Source organism: Thunnus maccoyii, chromosome 19, assembly GCF_910596095.1.
Source record: "Thunnus maccoyii chromosome 19, fThuMac1.1, whole genome shotgun sequence".
In the NCBI taxonomy this organism is placed as follows: domain Eukaryota; kingdom Metazoa; phylum Chordata; class Actinopteri; order Scombriformes; family Scombridae; genus Thunnus; species Thunnus maccoyii.
The window spans coordinates 998,383-1,017,161 of NC_056551.1; the positions used below are offsets into that span (position 1 = coordinate 998,383).

At 38.9% G+C, this 18,779-nt stretch overlaps 1 protein-coding gene across 1 annotated transcript; it reads right to left on the minus strand.

Moving 5' to 3' along the window:
* Positions 1 to 2,106: 2,106 nt before the first annotated feature.
* On the minus strand, positions 2,107 to 18,171 carry sptlc1 (serine palmitoyltransferase, long chain base subunit 1). The gene is made up of 15 exons (XM_042395812.1): positions 18,080 to 18,171; positions 15,656 to 15,763; positions 15,470 to 15,564; positions 13,172 to 13,265; positions 12,984 to 13,056; positions 12,316 to 12,448; positions 11,504 to 11,633; positions 10,891 to 10,980; positions 9,943 to 10,050; positions 7,464 to 7,559; positions 6,649 to 6,745; positions 6,366 to 6,420; positions 5,201 to 5,318; positions 4,748 to 4,821; positions 2,107 to 2,588 (listed from the first exon to the last, which is right to left on the minus strand). The coding sequence occupies exons 1-15, from the start codon at positions 18,131 to 18,133 to the stop codon at positions 2,495 to 2,497; spliced, it is 1,419 nt and encodes a 472-aa protein (XP_042251746.1). The 5' UTR covers positions 18,134 to 18,171; the 3' UTR covers positions 2,107 to 2,494.
* Between the last annotated feature and the right edge of the window lie 608 nt (positions 18,172 to 18,779).

Sequence of the window (18,779 nt, forward strand, 5' to 3'; positions counted from 1 at the left end):
GTAATGTTTCAGCCAGAGGCGAGTCTTCTTAACACAGCACATACTAGTCTGCAGGTGGTGTACTCACAGTTCAGTGTAGCTTATATACACCGATCAGTCACAACGTTACAACCACCTGCCTAATATTGTGTAGGTCACCCATGTGCCACCAAAACAGCTCTGACCTGTCGAAGCATGGATTCCACAACACCTCTGAAGGTGTCCTCTGGTATCTGGCACCAAGACGTTAGCAGCAGATCCCTTAAATCCTGTAAGTTGCGAGGTGGGACTTCCATGGATCAGGCTCCACAGATACTGGATCAGATTGAGATCTGGGGAATTTGGAGGCCATGGCAACACCTTGAACTCTTTATCATGTTCCTCAAGCAATATCTGGACAATTTTCGCAGTGTAGCAGGGTGCATTATCCTGCTGAAAGAGGCCACTGCCATCAGGTAATATCAGGGAATACTGTTGCCATGAAGGAGTGTACTTGGTCTGCAACAGATTAGTTATGGAACCTAACTAACTATTTTCATTTCTACCATTCTACAAGCGCAATAATTCACAGGCCATATAAAGACATACAATTAACAATTATACTGAACCTCTTCACTCAACAACCTACTCTATTCACCTACTTCTCTTTCCCTTCTATTCTCACCTTTAAAAAAAAATTGAAATATCATTAAGTTATTTATTTTTATTAACTTTTTTGCATACTCATTCTCATCTTTTGTTATGCTTTATTCTGTTACGTATTATTAATCCCTTTATCCCAACCATATCTGTATGATGGGACCACCTTGGACTGGGCTTTGGTGACTGGGGGGGCTCTTGGGGCTTTGGGGACGGGACTGGTTTGGGACTGGTTTTTTTGACACTTTAATCTTTATTTGCAAGAGATTTACAGCATCAGGAAGTGCCCGACTTTATGGACTTGCAATCATAGTCTATGAAAATGATGGACACAGCCACCGTGACGTCATCCATTGATTTGTGGACTCCCGTTGTAAGCGTCGAGTTTGGCATTTTGACCGTCACCATCTTGTTTTTTTGGAGCCAGAGGTGAAGAGAAGTGACCATATTTGGACGAGAGTGTGGAGCTCGCTGGTCAGGAGCTCTCCAGGGTCCAACACACCGTTGTGGTAGCGACTCGTCAATCTCAACGTTGCAACGTTCTAAACATACGCTGATTTATCGTGATTTACTCTAAATGGGGCCATAATTTACAAAATGAACATCATGCTGTATTGAAACTGGCGATTGAGACCATAAACTCATTAGGAAAGTATTTACTGAGGAAATAAGTGAGAAACATGGTCATTTTCCATAAACTTCTATCCAAACGGACTCAGCCCGTAGAGTCGCCCCCTGCTGGCCATTAGAGAATGCAGATTTAAGGCACTTCCATATTGGCTTCACTTTTCAGACCCGGAGCTGCCCGTTTGCGTACAATACTCGATTACTTTAACTAGCTCTCTGTCCTTGCAGATACATGTATTAGTATTGAATAGAGCATTGCAGACAGTTGACAACTGCGCCATTGACAAGGAGAAAACCTGTAGGGGCTTTGGCAGCATATTAATAACAAAAAATAAAACGACACTGGTCTGCCAATAGGAAACTCAGTTTACATATGCTTCTACAGAGGATGGACTGTTAACTGTGTCTTTTTGAAACCTATTCAGACCATGCTGTTGGAATACCTGAATCAAAAACCTAAATTGCAACAACTAAAAAGGCGTGTGCAGTTTTCTCTTCCAAACCAGATGTATGATCAATCCATAACAAAACCCCACAAACACCACAACTTAATTTAAATCAGATGTATTTATGTTTCATAAAAGTAAAGGGATCAGAAATGCAAAAAAAAAAAAAAAAAAAATCCAAAACAAAAACAAACAAAAAACAACTGGAAACACAACTGAAAAACAAAGAATAAAAATTCTGGTGTAAAAGTCAGTGTCTGATTTAGGAGAAAACAATATAAAATCAGGACCCTTGTGCAGAGTTGATGTACTAGAGCACTGCAGACATACTGTATTAAATAAAACAATGAGCACAGTGTCTACTCTTTGGTCAGTACATAAAAAGCAACAAGTCATTTGGTCTGTGGACATCAAGTTTAGTTTACACTGCAGTTGATTTTCTTTATTAGTGACTTGAAGCCATTATCATTCATTCATGACAGTCCTGCAGAAGGCCAACACTTTCATTCATAACAATATAAAACATGTAGTACATGTAGTATGAATATGACACATGATAAATGAGAACAAAGGCAAATAATTATTAAGAAACAAACAAAAGCAAGGCTAGGCGATATAAAACGTGTAATTATCAGTAAAGATCCTCACGACACATTCAGTGTACAGAGCTCACAGTCTGTGAATGAGAGTGTCTGGTTGGGAGTGCTCCCCTTACAGTGATGTCCTACCCGGTCCACTGAGTGGACTGCTTCTAAAAGCTCCAGTATATCTGCTTAGATTCAGCAGGGATGAACTCTGTGCTGTCATTTGAGGATGGCTGAAGCTGCTTCCTGGATACAAGACACAGCCTTCTGGATGTCCTCCTCTGTCTGTTCGATGGTGACCACCACTCTGATGCTGAGGACACACAGGTGCAACAGTCAATACCAAGACTAAAAACATGTACAGGGGTGATGCTATTAAAATATTTTCACACTTATTTCCATAGTGAAACAATTCACTGAGCTTTACACCTTCTGCATTATCATAAGGTGGTGATTTATGAAAAATTTACATAAATTAAATAATGTACATACAATAATTTTACTCATGTGTCCCATATATTCTTCTACTGTTTAATTTCCTCCATCTCCTCCCTGTCTTATCTTGATTCAAAATCACTCAAATCTCCATGATTCACTTTCACCACACCTTTCTCTGTTACCATCTTCATAAATATTGTCATTCTTTTCCAATTAAACCTTTTTATTGAAATATTTTCTTTAAACTTCAAGAGACCCAACTTAAAAGCAATCAGTGAGTAAATCACACATACCATGTTTGACTATTATGATGTAAGAGAGGAAGAGTTTGTTACATTGATGCATCAATTTAAGTTACAGGAGATTATTTAGAGTTGTTTCCTCCATATCCATATGTAGGAATACATGTGACATACTTAAAGCTTTTATAAGATAGGTTCACAATTTTTCAGGTGTGTCTTAAAACAACAACTAGGTCAGGAACTTTGGCACTAAAAAGACTGTAACGTTGAAAGATATCTACTTTATTTGACTCATTTGGACGCTGAAGCTTCATATTAGCTTCAGATAAACTTTTAAATACATTTTTACACAGACGGAGGACTGTGGATTTTATCCTCCATCACTTACATTGTAAGTACATTATGAAGGGATCTTCTAATGGTCAGTATGAACAGGAGGAATGATTACAGCAAGAAAAACATGTTTCACTGTTCATTTGGACACCTGACTGTTGTTTTAAGACACATTTGAAATGAAATGACTAAAAGTCTTTCCTGTGAAAGCACAGACACGAGGAAAGTGTCCTTCAGTTATTACCTTGTGCTCACAACTCAAATAAAACACAAGGTAAGTTGTTGGCTGTACTTATGAAGCCTGCAGGCAATACTCAGGGCAGTTAAAACTAACTGAAACTCTCTGCATTTTGTGGTAAAAAAAAGTATTTCATCTGTTTTTATTAAAAGATAATTCTCCTAAAAGACAGCATCCTTTATTGTAAAGATGAAAATAAAACACTATTTAATGATTTTTAAGGTTCATTGTTGACATTAGAATTTGTTTGAATTTTTTATATAACATAACTTTTATCATAAGGTAGCAGGTCTTTATAGAAGAACTATTTTGGATTTTAGGGTTAGTGCATTATAATGCAACAATTGACATGATAGAGATAATATGTATTTATATATAAATGCAACTTTAATCGCTGATTTTATTGTATCTAAACTAAAAGCTTAACCAAGTCAATTTGCTTTGTATCCAGTTGTTGAAATTCACTTTGCACACACGTATCCTTTGTCTTTCTTACTTGCAATAAGTGCTTCTGCAGACTCATATAAAATAATAATTTTATGGTGATAAATGCATCAGATGCACGTTTCAACCGTAATAGTCTTGCACTGTTCAAAATTCCACAGAAGTGCTGAAGTCACTGTCTGTTAACACTGATTAGATTGATGACTGTCAATCCCACATCAGAGGAGACACACAGGTGGAGCAGTGTTTTTCACTGTGATGAAACAGAGCCCAACACACTTCAAACCCAGTGTCTGAAGCAAGACATAAAGATGATAACATTGAGGTAGAGGAACAATGTAGGAGCAGCAGTAACAGTAACTCAATGCTTTTTTTAAGAGCTGATGGCAAAACAACTAACATGTAGTAAACTTTACATTCATGATTATGAGTTTCCTGTTCCTTTAAAATGTTTGCAGATTCAAAACATCTGCTGCTCAAAGAAAATAAAGTCATTATCTCTCTCTCTCTCTCTCTCTCTTCAGCAATAAACAAAGTAACTTTTTACTCTGCCATCAGGAATATTAATATCATGACTGTTAAGATTACTGCTGGTGTCACTACTACAACACTTCTACTACCACAGTCCCACTATGACTACTGTTACATGGTAAAAAATGAACCATCATTAAAATAAAATGTGAGAAACTGTTTATGGAACTATTAGTAAGTCACTATTTAATTAGTATATGATCAGTATATATGCTAGAGTATCTCCAGCAGTGATATACAGCTTACCTGGGTGCAGGGAGATATCGCTCCTCTTTTTCCAGGTAACGAGCAAGAGTCAGAGCCACGTGTCTCTCCAAACACTGATACAGAAAACATGGGAACTACTGTGAGACACTCAAGACAGACTGCACTAGCGCATCATCAATTTCTCTACAGATGCAGGAGAATTTGAAATATATATATATATATATATATATTTACAGTATTTTTAGCCAATAAATTGTTATGATTTCTAACATATGGACATTTTTTGTTAAGGGCATAAGAACCAAATATGACAAAGTTAAATTGTTATCAAAGAGCTACCTCTGGCCTGGGAGTATAGAGATTAAAAGAATACTATCATCATCATCATCATCATCATCATCATCATCATCATCATCATCATCATCATCATCATCTTTCAATATCCTATGGTGCAGGAGTGTGATGTATTCTGCCGGAAAAAGGAGAACTTACATAATCTACAATAGTGCGGAGCAGCTGCATGTCAGAGTCTCTGGAGCCTGAACTTCTCTCCAGCTGTAAGTGAAGAGCCGGAGCCAATGGTACTCCTACTAACTTCAGGCCTGGAGTTCTGTAATACATGGATGATAAAGAAAAAAATGAAATTATGACATAATATAATGCTATGGAAAGCCCATTTCCACCAACGTGATGAAAAAAAAATTCATTATAGGCCTTGTTGCAAGTTGCTTTGGATAGAAGCCAAATGCTTAAATGTAAATGTCTAAATTGAAAAAATCATGTTATTACAACTTGCACAAAAAGGTTATTTTTAGTCAAAAAGTAAAGTAGATGGTAGCTGCGACATTAGCTGTTCTGAGTCATGACAGTCCTGTAAACTGTGACGTGATTAGTTTCACTACATGCTCACTGCTGCAGTCTACGGGACAGTGGTGACTCCTAGTGCTGTCATTATTCAGATGTGATAGATTCAAACTGAGGACTACCACTTTATATCAGATGGGAAAAGGCCATCCTATTATTGCTGTGAACAGATAAAAAACATGAACATGTCTATGTTGTATTGCATTGAACTAAAGTTGAGGTGAATCATTACATTACAACAGAAATAAACAGGAGGCTGCTGAGAGAAGCAGGAAGGTAAAGTCATGTGAATGTTAACTGGCTTCTGCATTGTTTTTATGCCGTAGAGGAACTTTCTACAGCAGCTTTGCATTTGCTGTGAGAAAAGTTTTACACCTGCTTTTCTCTGGTATTTATCAGAGACCATTTCTGTGAGTGGCCAGTACAGTAGCTGTTTGTATGGATAAACATTCCCACCTCCCATATTTTGCACCTCTGAACAGGAGCCACTTAAATAATGATTGTATAAGATCAAACACACTATACTCAGAGGTGCCACTCTGTGTCGTCCTTTAGTAAATGAAAAACACAATTGGAGTGTTTAGTGCCCACAGGAGGGCCACAAATGCTTTGTTAATATCCCCCTTTGTGTAAGTTTTGCTGGCAAGAATCAAATTTAAATTTTTAGACAATTTCACATATCCATAGAGGTCTTTATGAAACATTTTTTTATGAAAGTGTTTTTACTGTGAGGTATTTAAACCCACACTGACAGACTGTAATCACAGAAAAAATATCATGGTGTGGAACTTACCCCTGTAACGCCTTGTAAACATGTTTGCACTTTTCCCTCAGAACAGTAAAAATATCTGTAAAGCAGATAAAGATAGATAGATGAGTGGAAACAGGTAAAAAAAAGAAAAGAAAACACAACTGTGTCTACTAAAAAATATGTATATAAACAGGGGGAATTAGAAAATGGAAATTGAAAAGCCTGTAATAATATTCTGTCTCAGACAGGTTCAGGTACAGTTCAGGTAAATAGGACCCAAAACGGAAAGATAAAGAGGAGTAAGCTGTAAAAAAAAACAGAGTACCTGGATCCTCCTCCATGATGTTGAGGGCCTCTATGGCAGCAGCAGCCAGCATGGGAGGCAGGGAGGCAGAGAAACAGTAGCCCTGGCCCGACAGACGCTACGAAACACAAACACGCTGATGTTACTTTTTACTCTATCATATGGATGTCTGTAGGATTAGTATTTTCACACTGATCAACAGAAACATATCTCTCTATATAAAGCAAGGAATCTCTATCTGTCTGTCTGTCTGTATGTATGTATGTCCTTCACGTATCTTGAGAACCATTTATCCAATCTACTTCATACCTGGCAGGTGGATTCAAGGAAGTACAACGTCGATGTGTGAAGTTGTTTGGATGAGCAGTTCTCAAGAAACATATAATAATACCTTATAAACAACATTGCTTCCACAATGTTAATTTGCTTCTTCTTCTGCCCATGCAGTTAACGAGTGGAAATACAGACAGCACCACTCTGCCAATGCAACCCACATTGTGGTCAGAGGTGGGATTACATCCATAGTGATAAGAACTACCATCAGAGAATGAATTGAAAAAGTTTAGAGAGTTAAGCTCTCCTAAACTCTAAAGTTTAGGGAACATCAGTAAATTGTAGCATCTACCGATAGTCTGCATGACAACGTGCTCCTTTCCTGCTATGACAAGTCAAGGCGTGTGGTTACTTTCTGATAATACAGTGTCAAACCTTTAAGTGGAGCAGAGGTAAAGTGCAATTGATTAACAACTTCATCAAAACTTCAACTCTAGTGAACTGGTACATTCTTAAACAGTCATTTTTTAATCCAGCATCAACAAAACCCCTGTTGTATTTACCTGGTGGTCAATCACAAAGGAGCGTCCGCAGCAGAAGCCTCCAATGGAGGCCACAGCGTTCTCCATGTTAGCACTGATCAGGTCGATGTCATCTATCTGCATGGAGCAGAGATGGTACTAGATTATCAATCCACACATGAGACACATGACAAATATACCCTACACTGACAAAGTGTAGTCTGGATCTAAATTCCATGTGTCATCTTTATCTTGAGGTAAGAAGATAATTTAGCTCCTTAAAAACTAATTTTTCTAAAATTTTGCCTAAAAATGGAAGTTTAGAAATTGGTCTAAAATTGCTAAATACAGATGAGTCAAAGTTGTTTTTCCTTGAGAAGGGGTTTCACCATAGCAGTCTTATTTGTGGTTAGAAAAACACCTGTCTGTAAAGAATAGTTAATAATAGCTTGGATCTCATGTGATGAATAGTTAAAAGTTGTTCTAAAAATGGTGGTGGGGATGGGATCAGGAGGGCAAGTGGAGGGCTTAAGCTGGGATACTACCTTCAGGAGAATTTCAGTGTCAACCAGGGCAAAAGAGATCAGTCCTTAGCTGAGTAATACCAGACCTGATGGTGGTTATCTTATCCCTGGTCAATTGTTGAAAAGAGGATTTTTGGATTACTCTGTTTATCACTGATCAGTTTGGAGAAATGAGTCTAGTATTTCTGATTGCCTTTTTGTACACACCAAGATGCTCCTGGAAAATGTCACAGTGGACATGGAATTTTCTCCATTCTCTTTCTGCTACACAACAACCATCTTTAATTTAGTAATTTTTTTTCATTTTTCCAGGGGGCTCTCTGTTTGGGGATGACCTTTTTTTGTTTGACAGGGGCAACAGTGTCGATCAAAGTTTTGTAGTTAGTTGATTTACCAGATCATCACATGAATTGGGTAAAATAACTGCTGGTATGCTTTCTAAACAGGTCATGAAATTTGAAGCAAACTTAGGGGTTAGACACCATTTTTTAACAAGGGTTTCTGTATTTTTCTGTGCTGTGCAGGGTAAAACTGAAAAGAATACACAAAAATGATCACATATAGCAGGCAGGACCTGTGACATGCTGAGTAAAATCCATATGATTCAGAATATTTAAAAATTCCATTGCTTTGGACTCTGACTTATTGTCCACATGTAGGTGAAAATCACCTATGATAATGCTTTTGATAAGGCTTTTATCATGATTACTGCAGATAATAGATAAGAATTCTGAAGTCGGCTAGGAAGAGGGAGCGTTGCTTGGGGGGGCCTGTATAAAAGTTACTACCAGCACAGTGCCACCACACCTGAGTGTAGTGGCATGATGTTCAAACGAACAAAAGTCCCCTAAAGATATGTCTCTGCTAGCAAGAGCAGATGAGAAAATAGTTGCAGTCCCACTGTCTTGTCTACAGGAGTGGGAGGAACTATAGTTATGGGGCCTCAATAACAACGGTAGGTCCGTCAGTGCTGAGCCAGGTTTTAGTTAAAAACATACAGTCCAGTTTGCGCTCCATAATAAGGTCATTAATAAGAAATGTCTTATTAGAAAGTGAACATACCTTAAAAAGTGGCCTAGTCAATGTCTCTGGGCTGTTACTGAATCAGTTTACTTTTTAAAGAGACTGATATGAAGTTGTTCCTATGAGATCCTTGATGTGGTTGCTGTCCATTGCATTATTACGGTCAAAGATGATAGTTCCAAGAGAAATCAACAGTAGGAGACAGTAGTCCAAATAATTAAGTGTAGAGCTACATATGCCAAGGGAGGTAATAGTAGGCTCTTCTAACCACTAGGGGCGCTAGTGTGGTTTGTAGGGGAGGGAGACCGGAGTGACCAGGAGTGGACATGCAATGGAGGATTGTCAGGGTGAGGGAGAGTTCCAGATTGAGTAGAATAAATTGTCAGTTTAAGTGTGTGAGCCTAGGCCATTGGGGTGAACGCCATCACAACAGAAGAAGGCTGAGTGTTTCCAGAACAGGTTAAAATTGTCAATAAAGCTACGTTGCAGGCTGTACAGGTTCAATGCAGCCAGACTGGAGGCTAAGAGTGTGGCTAAAATGACCCATGCTCCGGTCTTAACTGTATGAACACTGACAATGAGGGCTTATATGATTTTAGGCCATCTTTGTTTATTGAAAAAGTTGATCAAATTGAATATATTAGTCACATGATTACAATAAATCTTTATTGGAGCCAATAAGTTCACTGCAGTTCATCAGCACAAAAACGCTGCTGCACACCAGATGAATGTAGGCAGGTGCAGGCCTGAGGCATAGCATCATACCACAAACATAAGAATGTTAAAAACAAAAAAAATGGAAAGACGTTGTCACTGTGCTATAATATACTGACCTACTCTTATGACCACAGCAGAGACTACGTAACAACCTGTTCTCAGGTTCAAGTGTTTCTCAGAACAGTTTCTGATACGCTGCTTGGACCTTTACTGTGCAAGTGTACAGTTTTTCTTTATTTCAAGTTGAGTGTACTCACATTGACCCCAAAGTGCTCTGTGACCCCTCGGCCGTGTTCTCCCAACACACCAAAAGACATGCTCTCTTCCAGGAAGATCCGCACCTTGTACTTGTACTTCAGCTTCACCTGGAAGTTACACAAATACAATAACTGGAGACGTGGAATACTATCATACCATATTAGATATAGTTTCCATGTTTGTAAGTAATGAAGCTGAAGTTTAGGAATGGAAAGCTGACTGTTAGACCTGTGTAAAGCTGACACATACTGCTGATTGTTAACAGTAATGGCTACCTGGACTGCTGGAGCATCAATGGCAAACAAATCATGAAGTTATGAGGCAAGGGGCACGTGTTAGAGTAGAGTTACTCCATTTGCATATTTCCCAGATGTACCACCTGATTGCTCAGTTGACTACAGATGATGACAGAACATCAGTTCTCAATGTTCAACAACTTCGGCTACTTTGCAGCTTTTAATGTACTGTTGAGAGAAGGTTTGTGAATCAAAAGGCAAAGATTCAGCTAGAGATCAGTTGGATGTTTGAAGTAGTTACATGATGTTAAATGTTCATACACAGCACTGTTATGTTCTCAACATGAAGTCGTCAGGATCACAGACAGAAGGAAATGTCCTCAAAAATCAGGACTTCTTACATCATAAACTGTGGTCACAACACCTTTACACTGACTCAAAGACACGTAACAAGATATATGAGTAACAGTACAGCCTCAAAAATGATTGATGAGTTAAACAATGTCATGTCCACAAATTAGGAATGGGCCTGCAGATGGCTCTTAATGATTATTTAATCATGGCTCTACTGACAGCAGTTATACAGGGATTCATAAACTGACCAGGCTTTCGGTCATTAAGTTTATTTTGTCGAGAAAGTTGAAGGACAGACAGACAGAGACTGCTTCCGTTTTAGTTAGATAAGTAGCTTTTAAAGTGCATTTATTTTACCAGTTCAGGGAGAGGACAGACATCTGCAGTGTTGATGTACAGCCCCTCTACTACAATGAACTTCCGGGTCACTCGAGCCTTACGAGGGTTCTGCAACAGAAACAAAAGACATTAGTATATGAGACTTTGACAGAAAGAAAAGAAAGTAAAGAAAAGAAAGTAAGATATAGAACATTTAGGTAAAAAAGCTGAGAGAAATGGGATAAAAATAATATTTGCACTAAAGCTTTATGTGCAGGATTTACCCCACCCTATGCATCCATCTGCTTTGTCTGCCGTAGAACTCCACTACACCCTGATCCCCAAACTATTTTCACAGTGTTTATTTGTGTCATAAAGCAACAAACACATAACACACTTGTACTTCTATAGTAATCTGCACACATTCATTCTCCTACTATTTAACCCTGACACAGGTCTACAAACACTGACATGTCCCCCACACACATGCAAACAAATTCACTCCTTACTTCACCCCAGGCTACCCAAGATTAACCTAACGCTGCTAGGCCATTATAAGCCCACCTCTCACACTGTGTGCTTTTGTCCTGCCTATCAGTCATTCCCTCATCTCTACCTTCATACAGTAAGAATGCTTAAGCCCTGTACTGACCTTCAGGTCCTCCAGCTCCTGCTCCTTCAGCAGCCTCTCCAGATCTTCCATGTCGTTGTGTTTGAAGTATTTGATATAGCTGCGAGATGCTTGAAGGCCCTTTTGGATGGAGAAGCAGGCTGCCTCATCCCTGGATATATAACCAACGACACAACACAAAATGATGGGACGCAAATCCCACACGTTCTTTTTAACTTAAAGCTCTATAGACAGAATATATAATTAGAGAGAAAAATGGAGAGATGTCTTCAGGAATTTGTTTCAATTGGGCAAGTTGTGATTGTTCTTTCAGTTAGCTAGTGCTGGTCATGCTTCATGCTATCTGGAGACGCTGGAAGACGCCAAGAGCGGAAACAGCTGATCAGTCATGTGAGTTAAATGTTAGCCGTGTCATTATTTATTCCACAAATGTGTTTCCGTTACCCATTTTGTGCAAGAACTCTTATTCGACATTTCCAAAATCCACCTCAAGCTAGCGTAAAAAATTATTTGCAAAATTGAGGAAGTTTTTTTTTTTTGAATTCTGGTGTTTCCATGAAGCTTTTTTAATGTGATACTTCATAATGCGCAAAAAAACAGTATAATGGGAACACGGCTATTGTCAGCTGAAAGATGCCGTCAGCAGGTAAGCAGTACTTGACCAAATACTGCAGAATCACATTCTATATGACCATACAGTATATTCATGCACTGGCATGAACATATGGTCATGTGACATTTTACAGTGGATTTGTATAAAATATTTTTTTCAGTCTGATCACTGCTTGCTGGTTCAGTATTGTTTCAAACCTGTTAGCAGAGACAGTACTTACACAAAGATGATGTCTCCCCTCTTGGAGTAGGCAGGGATCGCACTAGCGATGGTGGCAAAGCCATAAGAATAGATGATGGCCTCTTCTGTTTTCATGAATTTGGCCAGACGACTCTCCAGCTCCAGGTGAACATCTGTTAGAGAAACAATGAAAAATCATAATGATAAAATCATTATGTCATAATCGTGATGTCATCTGACCAAGTCAACATAAATCCAGGTTATTGACAGAGCTGCACTGTGTTTTCAGGTATACTGATATTTGATGATTGATCATAGAGAAGTGATCACCCCCCCCCCCCACCAAGCAGTGAACAGTGACAGTGAAACATCAAGTGGTGTTTTAAGAGTCATACACCATGGACACCAGAAATATGTTGGCTTAGTGTGGACAAAGGGTTGAAACAGAGAGATGGATTAAGATGCATTAAAAATAAACATCCTAATGTGGATGTGCTCTAAGAAGATGTAACAGCGTTAAGCTTGCGGGTGAGTATGCTTGACCGAGAAAGGCTGCAGCCTACGACTGACTGCTAACAGCTCATCCTACCACAGCTCTACCCAGGGCCCATCACTTTAACACATATTGGAGTGAGAGTATCCAAACCTTAAGAAACACATGGTCGACACTGTCTCTGTTTTTTATTTTCTTTTTTTTTTTGTACTCACCAAAAGTTCCATAAAAGCCTCTTGGACCACATGTTCCAACACCATATTTCTTCAGAGATGACAAAGCCTTTTGCTGTGAGAAAAGGGGAAAGGAATGTATTCAATGTTCCAATCATACATGGATGCAAAATAAAAAACACTCAGTAAAATTACAAGTAGTGCTGTCTTTAAAAAGACAAAATACTGACCTTAACCCGCTCGTTGTCGAGGAGACCCAGGAAATTAAATGATGCAAAGTTGGTGCACTCTTTCCCATTGATTATGATTTTGTGGCTGGGAGGGCTGGAATGAAAAACAGTGTTTAACACTGACTGACAGAGCATAAAACAGTGTTATGCATTTTTAACTCAATCACCATTTACACACTCCGGTGATCATTTTCCACTATAGTGTGTAGTGTGGTCTGCAATTTACCATTTATTTTTGTCATTTAAAAGAAGTACATGATATGTGGTTTAAAGCTAAAAAAAGCAAATAAGATGACATTAAGTAGAAGAACCTGCAGTGGCTGCAAAACTCACAATAAATGACCCATTCAGCTTCATACCTTGAATGTGTACAGGGGCTACCATGCAAGGTCCCAACCTGCCCATCAGAGGAAATCTTATCATTCATACACATTCACACACTGATGGCACTATTAGGAGTTAAGTATCTTGCCCAAGGACCCATCGACATGCAGACTGGAGGAGCCGGGAATCGAACCGCTGATCTTCCGATTAGTGGACGACCCGCTCTACCTCCTGATCCACAGCTGCCCCTAATGAGCACAACTGTGTTAAGGAGGCTTTCCTCTGTAGCTCAGAGATTTTGTTTGATGTCTTACCAAACAAAGAGACAATAAAATCAAAAAATAAAAAGACATTCCCACGTCAGCTGGAACCGTTGAACGACACATTGAAGAAAGCTGTCCACGTAGCACAGCATCACTGAAATATACAACTACATCAGTGGCTTGAGTCAGAGTTCACAACACGATTTGGATGGATGGACATGGACTGGATTTATCTCTAATACACAGGACACACAGGACATGGTAATGGAGCTGATGGAGCTGAAGAGCTCAACACTGTGGGTGACAGTTTGCAGAGCTACGGAAACAGCAGGGCATGACCATGAAACATGCATTTTCACCTACTGGATAACTCTACCAGAGAAGTTTAGCTGTCTCAGATCATTGCCTTGGCTTTGCTGACAGTCTTCTGATCAACATATAACAAGATATTCTCGCACATGAAAAGCATGTTCAGCCCATCCCGCAGACGTTCCACAACGGACCACTCTGAGGCTTCTGTGCAACTTAAAGTGACTAAGTACAACCCCCCAATAATGGAGCTTAGTAAAGAAAAGCAAGGCCAGGGATCACATTCACTAGTAGGAATCTATTAATTTGTAGCACATATGGCTTTGCATAATGGAGCTCTTTGTCCCAGTCTCTTTTTTCATCTCAGATGTGATTGTTTTCATAAGGATGGTAGCATTCTTGTACAGTGCTCATATTTCTGTTTGTTAAGACCCAAAAGCACTAAAAGCGATATTGATCCGCCTCATTTGATGCTCCTATGGCGCACTGTGAACACCACAACTCTCTCAGTTTTGGCCTGGGTTGTGTCTGATGCAACATGGCTCCACATGATGAGGAGTTACGTGAACAAGTAAGAAACCAGATTATGAGACTTCAAGATCATCAGTAGACTACTGCACAGAAGCCAAAACACAGTTGCAACAGTGGTCAGGATGTACAGGAGGACACGTACTACCAATAACAGAAGGTGCAGTGGCCATCCTGGAAAAATGAAAGCCCACACAATTCGCTATTTATGCAACCTTGCATGGAAAAACAGACAAGTAAGTGCTTCTAACTTAGCACAAGGATTATCTGTGGAAATTTGTGTTTCAGTGACTGCTCAGACAGTGCAAAGGACATTGCATGAAGTCAACGTCTATGGACGACGTCCAAGAAGGAAACCATTACTCACAAAACGGCACAGAACTGCCAGATTAAAGTTTGCCAAAGAACATGAAAAGAAGCCTGATGAATACTGGCGGCACATTCTTTGATCAGATGAAACCAAAATGAATTGATTTGGATCAGATGGGATCCAGTATGTTTCTAATAATTAATGAAAAGATGACTCCCAGTCTCAAGAAGTTTGGCAAGAGGGGAATTTTCCAATATGACAACAATCCCAAACACAATGTTGAGTTTTTAAAGAAGAAAAAAGTTAAAACTATGACCTGGCCAAGTGTGTCCCCTGACCTGAATCCAATAAAACATCTTTGGAGTATTTTAAAGCAGAAGGTAGAGCAACAAAATCCCTCCAGCGAAGAGCAGCTGAAAAGAATCACCTGTGAAGAATGACAGAACATCTTCACAGTGACTGAAGTCTATGAGCACATTTGGGTGGACCCTTGGCCCTTGTGGACATTTGGCTTCAGCCAATGTTTGAGGGAAGTAAAACAGAGGGGTGTCCTATGTGTTTTACCCTGTGACGACATCGTATTTGAGGGAGGGATGGTCTTTGGAAAAAGGAGGAACAAGAGGCTCAGGCTGCCATTCCTCAATCAGGTCCTCCTTCTCCTGTAACACACAACCACATAACAGTTGTCTGGTGACACAAATACACAAACACTACAGCTGTTTGCTTTTCAATGCACTGTGTTGAATTTACCTTCTCTGTCAGCCGGTAGGTCTCATGGAGTTTGTAGGTCTTAGAGAAGAGAAGTCTGATGATCCATAATATGAGGATCCCCTCCAGAATCAGGTGATAAGCAGGAGCCTGAAGAAGACAGACATGGAGATTGTTTTGGTGACTAAATTCACCACATTTAGGTCCCATTTCCTCCTGGCATAAACATCTGTATAATGACAGAATTAACATTTCTGGATAATGACATCTGACCCATGAGCTTCTGTATTTACACCTGGTAATAATAACAGCTTGTTATCTTGATTCAACCCACATAGTTTGGCAGGGTTGGTCAACATGTTGTGTCCCAGGTCAAGAGAAGCAATGCTGTGGATGGGGGTCATTCATTTTTTGTCAGGGAGGACTTCAAGCTACCGCTGCTACTTCTGCCAGGCTTGTTGCAGCTAGCAGGAAGAGGTGGAGTTAGGTGACCTTTCAACTTGTTGGGTGGATTTTCTTCTTAGAATGTGGCCACACTGTATAGATTACATTTACAGCTGGCCGATCACATTCACCTGCATTAATGTGCGTTTCTCCTTATCCACGTTGAATATCCAGATTAAGATCATATGTTAATGAAAGCTGTGAATTAGGGCTGAACAATTTATCGAAATCTTATCAAAATTGCTATATGGCCTACTGCAATATTCAAATAGCAGGGGGCATAATGTTTTTTAAAGGTGAAATGTGTGTCAAAATACCATTTTAAATTAAAAATGGTTGTGCTGCAGAGATGTCCTGACCTATTTATAATATTCTACAGACTTAAGAAAACATCTTTGGTACAGATCCCCAAAAAAAAAAAAAAAAAAAATCACACCATAATCATTTTAATATGTTTTTCAACGAAAATGACAACAATGATGTAAAAATGATCATTGCCTCTAATATCACAAATCATATCGCAATTTCAATATCAGTCAAAATAATCACAATTAGATATTTTTTCAAAATTGCATCTTTAAATCATTTTATTTCATCTTTGAGCTCCTCTGACCTCGAAAGGTAACTTTAAACAACAAAAACAAAACAATCAAAAACAAAACATGTGTATAAACCGGGGCTTGGTGCTCTGGTTGGATCCATATTTTTCCAGTTCCATTTTAAATAATGTCATTCAATACGTTCCATATATTTTAATATTATTTCTGTTGTCCAATAATTTACTGTAATTATCCCTTTTGCTGCTTGTCAGGTTTTATTTTTTATTAGGCTAACAATCCTTTATGTCAGACATTGAATGCCTCACTCAATCTTCATAAATTGATGGTGGACTGTGAAAGCACCATGGATGGAAATAATTCCAGAACTTAACCATTCTATCCCTGACAATTTGTTTTATTTTATAAATACATTTAAATGCTGTCATTTAAACCCAACACATAACTCACACATCACTTAATATTGGGTGAAATTTTGGTTGTTAAATTGGCATGTTTGTTAATGTTTTTCTCAGGTAATAAACCTATAATCCTATACAAGAAGCCCTGGATATGAACAAAGCTGCCAAACACATGTAGCAAGGTAAAAGGTGTTAGCATAGGAAACCCACCTGTAGAGTTCAGCCCAGTTAGTAATGTCATGAACTTGTCATGTATGTTACTGTTTCCACAGAATTCTGATGTTACACCACAGAACTTTCCAGTAATGTATATATCTTTATTAATTATAGTAATTATAAAATAATGACACTGAAAAAACTTAGCCTATAGAAAGGACGGTGAACTTTCACAACAGGGTTAGTTAATCGCTGTGGATAACAATGTCTGTGGCTTTCAATGGAGGAGGCAGGTGACATGAGGCTATCAGCAGAGTCTGAGAGCTTCTCTGGAGCAGTTCTGTATATCAAGCTTTTTGGTTTGGTCTGTAGCTACTGAGGCTGTTTCTATCAAACTTTACCTAAAATAGCAGCTGCACGGTTTTTAAAAAACATAAACGTCACTGTATATTTTGTTTTATTCATATTTCCGTAGTAGCGTTACATCACTTCAGGCTCACTGGCAGCTGGACTGACAAGAAGCACAATTTCAAGGGTTAAGTTAAATAACGATTACACATTCAGTGTTGCTGTTGATATTAGCTTCAACGCAATACCGTGTGATGAATCGGTTAAAATAATATTCTCCACTTTTGTAGCTAGTTACACGTGAAGCTAAATAGTTTAAGTATCAACCAACTTCCTTGAAACTTTGCCTCCTCGCGTTGACTGCTCCTTAAGTTACATCAACCGCAACACAAGGAGCAGCAGGCTGCGAGTCTGTCAATCACCTTCCTCAGGCCACGGATACTTCCTGACTGAGAAGTTGACAAAATTAACATCAACACGTAGCTAAACATACGAGGAATCTGCTTGTAAACGCCAGAAAAGTATTCTACTCGACTGAGCCGCCGAGAAGAGAACATTACCTCATAAAATGCTTGCACCATTTCCACCAACACCCACTGCTGTCCCGACGCCATGTTTATCTTCCTTCTGCAACGTCATGGGTGATGTTGTATTTAAGTCCCTCACGAAAAATAGGAGACCTGAGCGTCAAGCTATAAAGTACAATGCACCCCCCTGCAAACACCACCTTGTATAAACACTAATCTCTTGATTGTACACTATTTGAGACTTGCAGTACATAATCGAAATAAATAAGTAAATAAATATTAGGAAAAAAATATATAAATAGAAAAAGGCGAGGACGGAGAGTATGGAGGATATAGCCTGCTTGGAAAATTACAGTATATATTTCTTCCTCATTGCTCCCAGCACAAGGATTTTTTAAACCTATTTTTTGGACTCTGCTGACCTTGGACTACACCCAGTAAATCACAGTGGAATAAATCTGCAGGAAACTGAGATAAATATTGTAGCCCAAGAGTAGAGTCCCTCCATCCCCAATGTACCACTCTCTAGAAGTCTCTGAAAGTTCTTCGGTATGTGTCTTCTTCACATTTAATTATTTTGCAGTTGACTATTCAATTATATTTTCTGCAAATTTTATTTTCCAGCATGAGAGTCTGAATGTAAAGTCCCTGCCACACTACAAGGAATAATAAAAATACTATTTTGTTGGCCTAAAAGAAGTCAAATTGAAAGATATCAGGTCTTAAAATACTG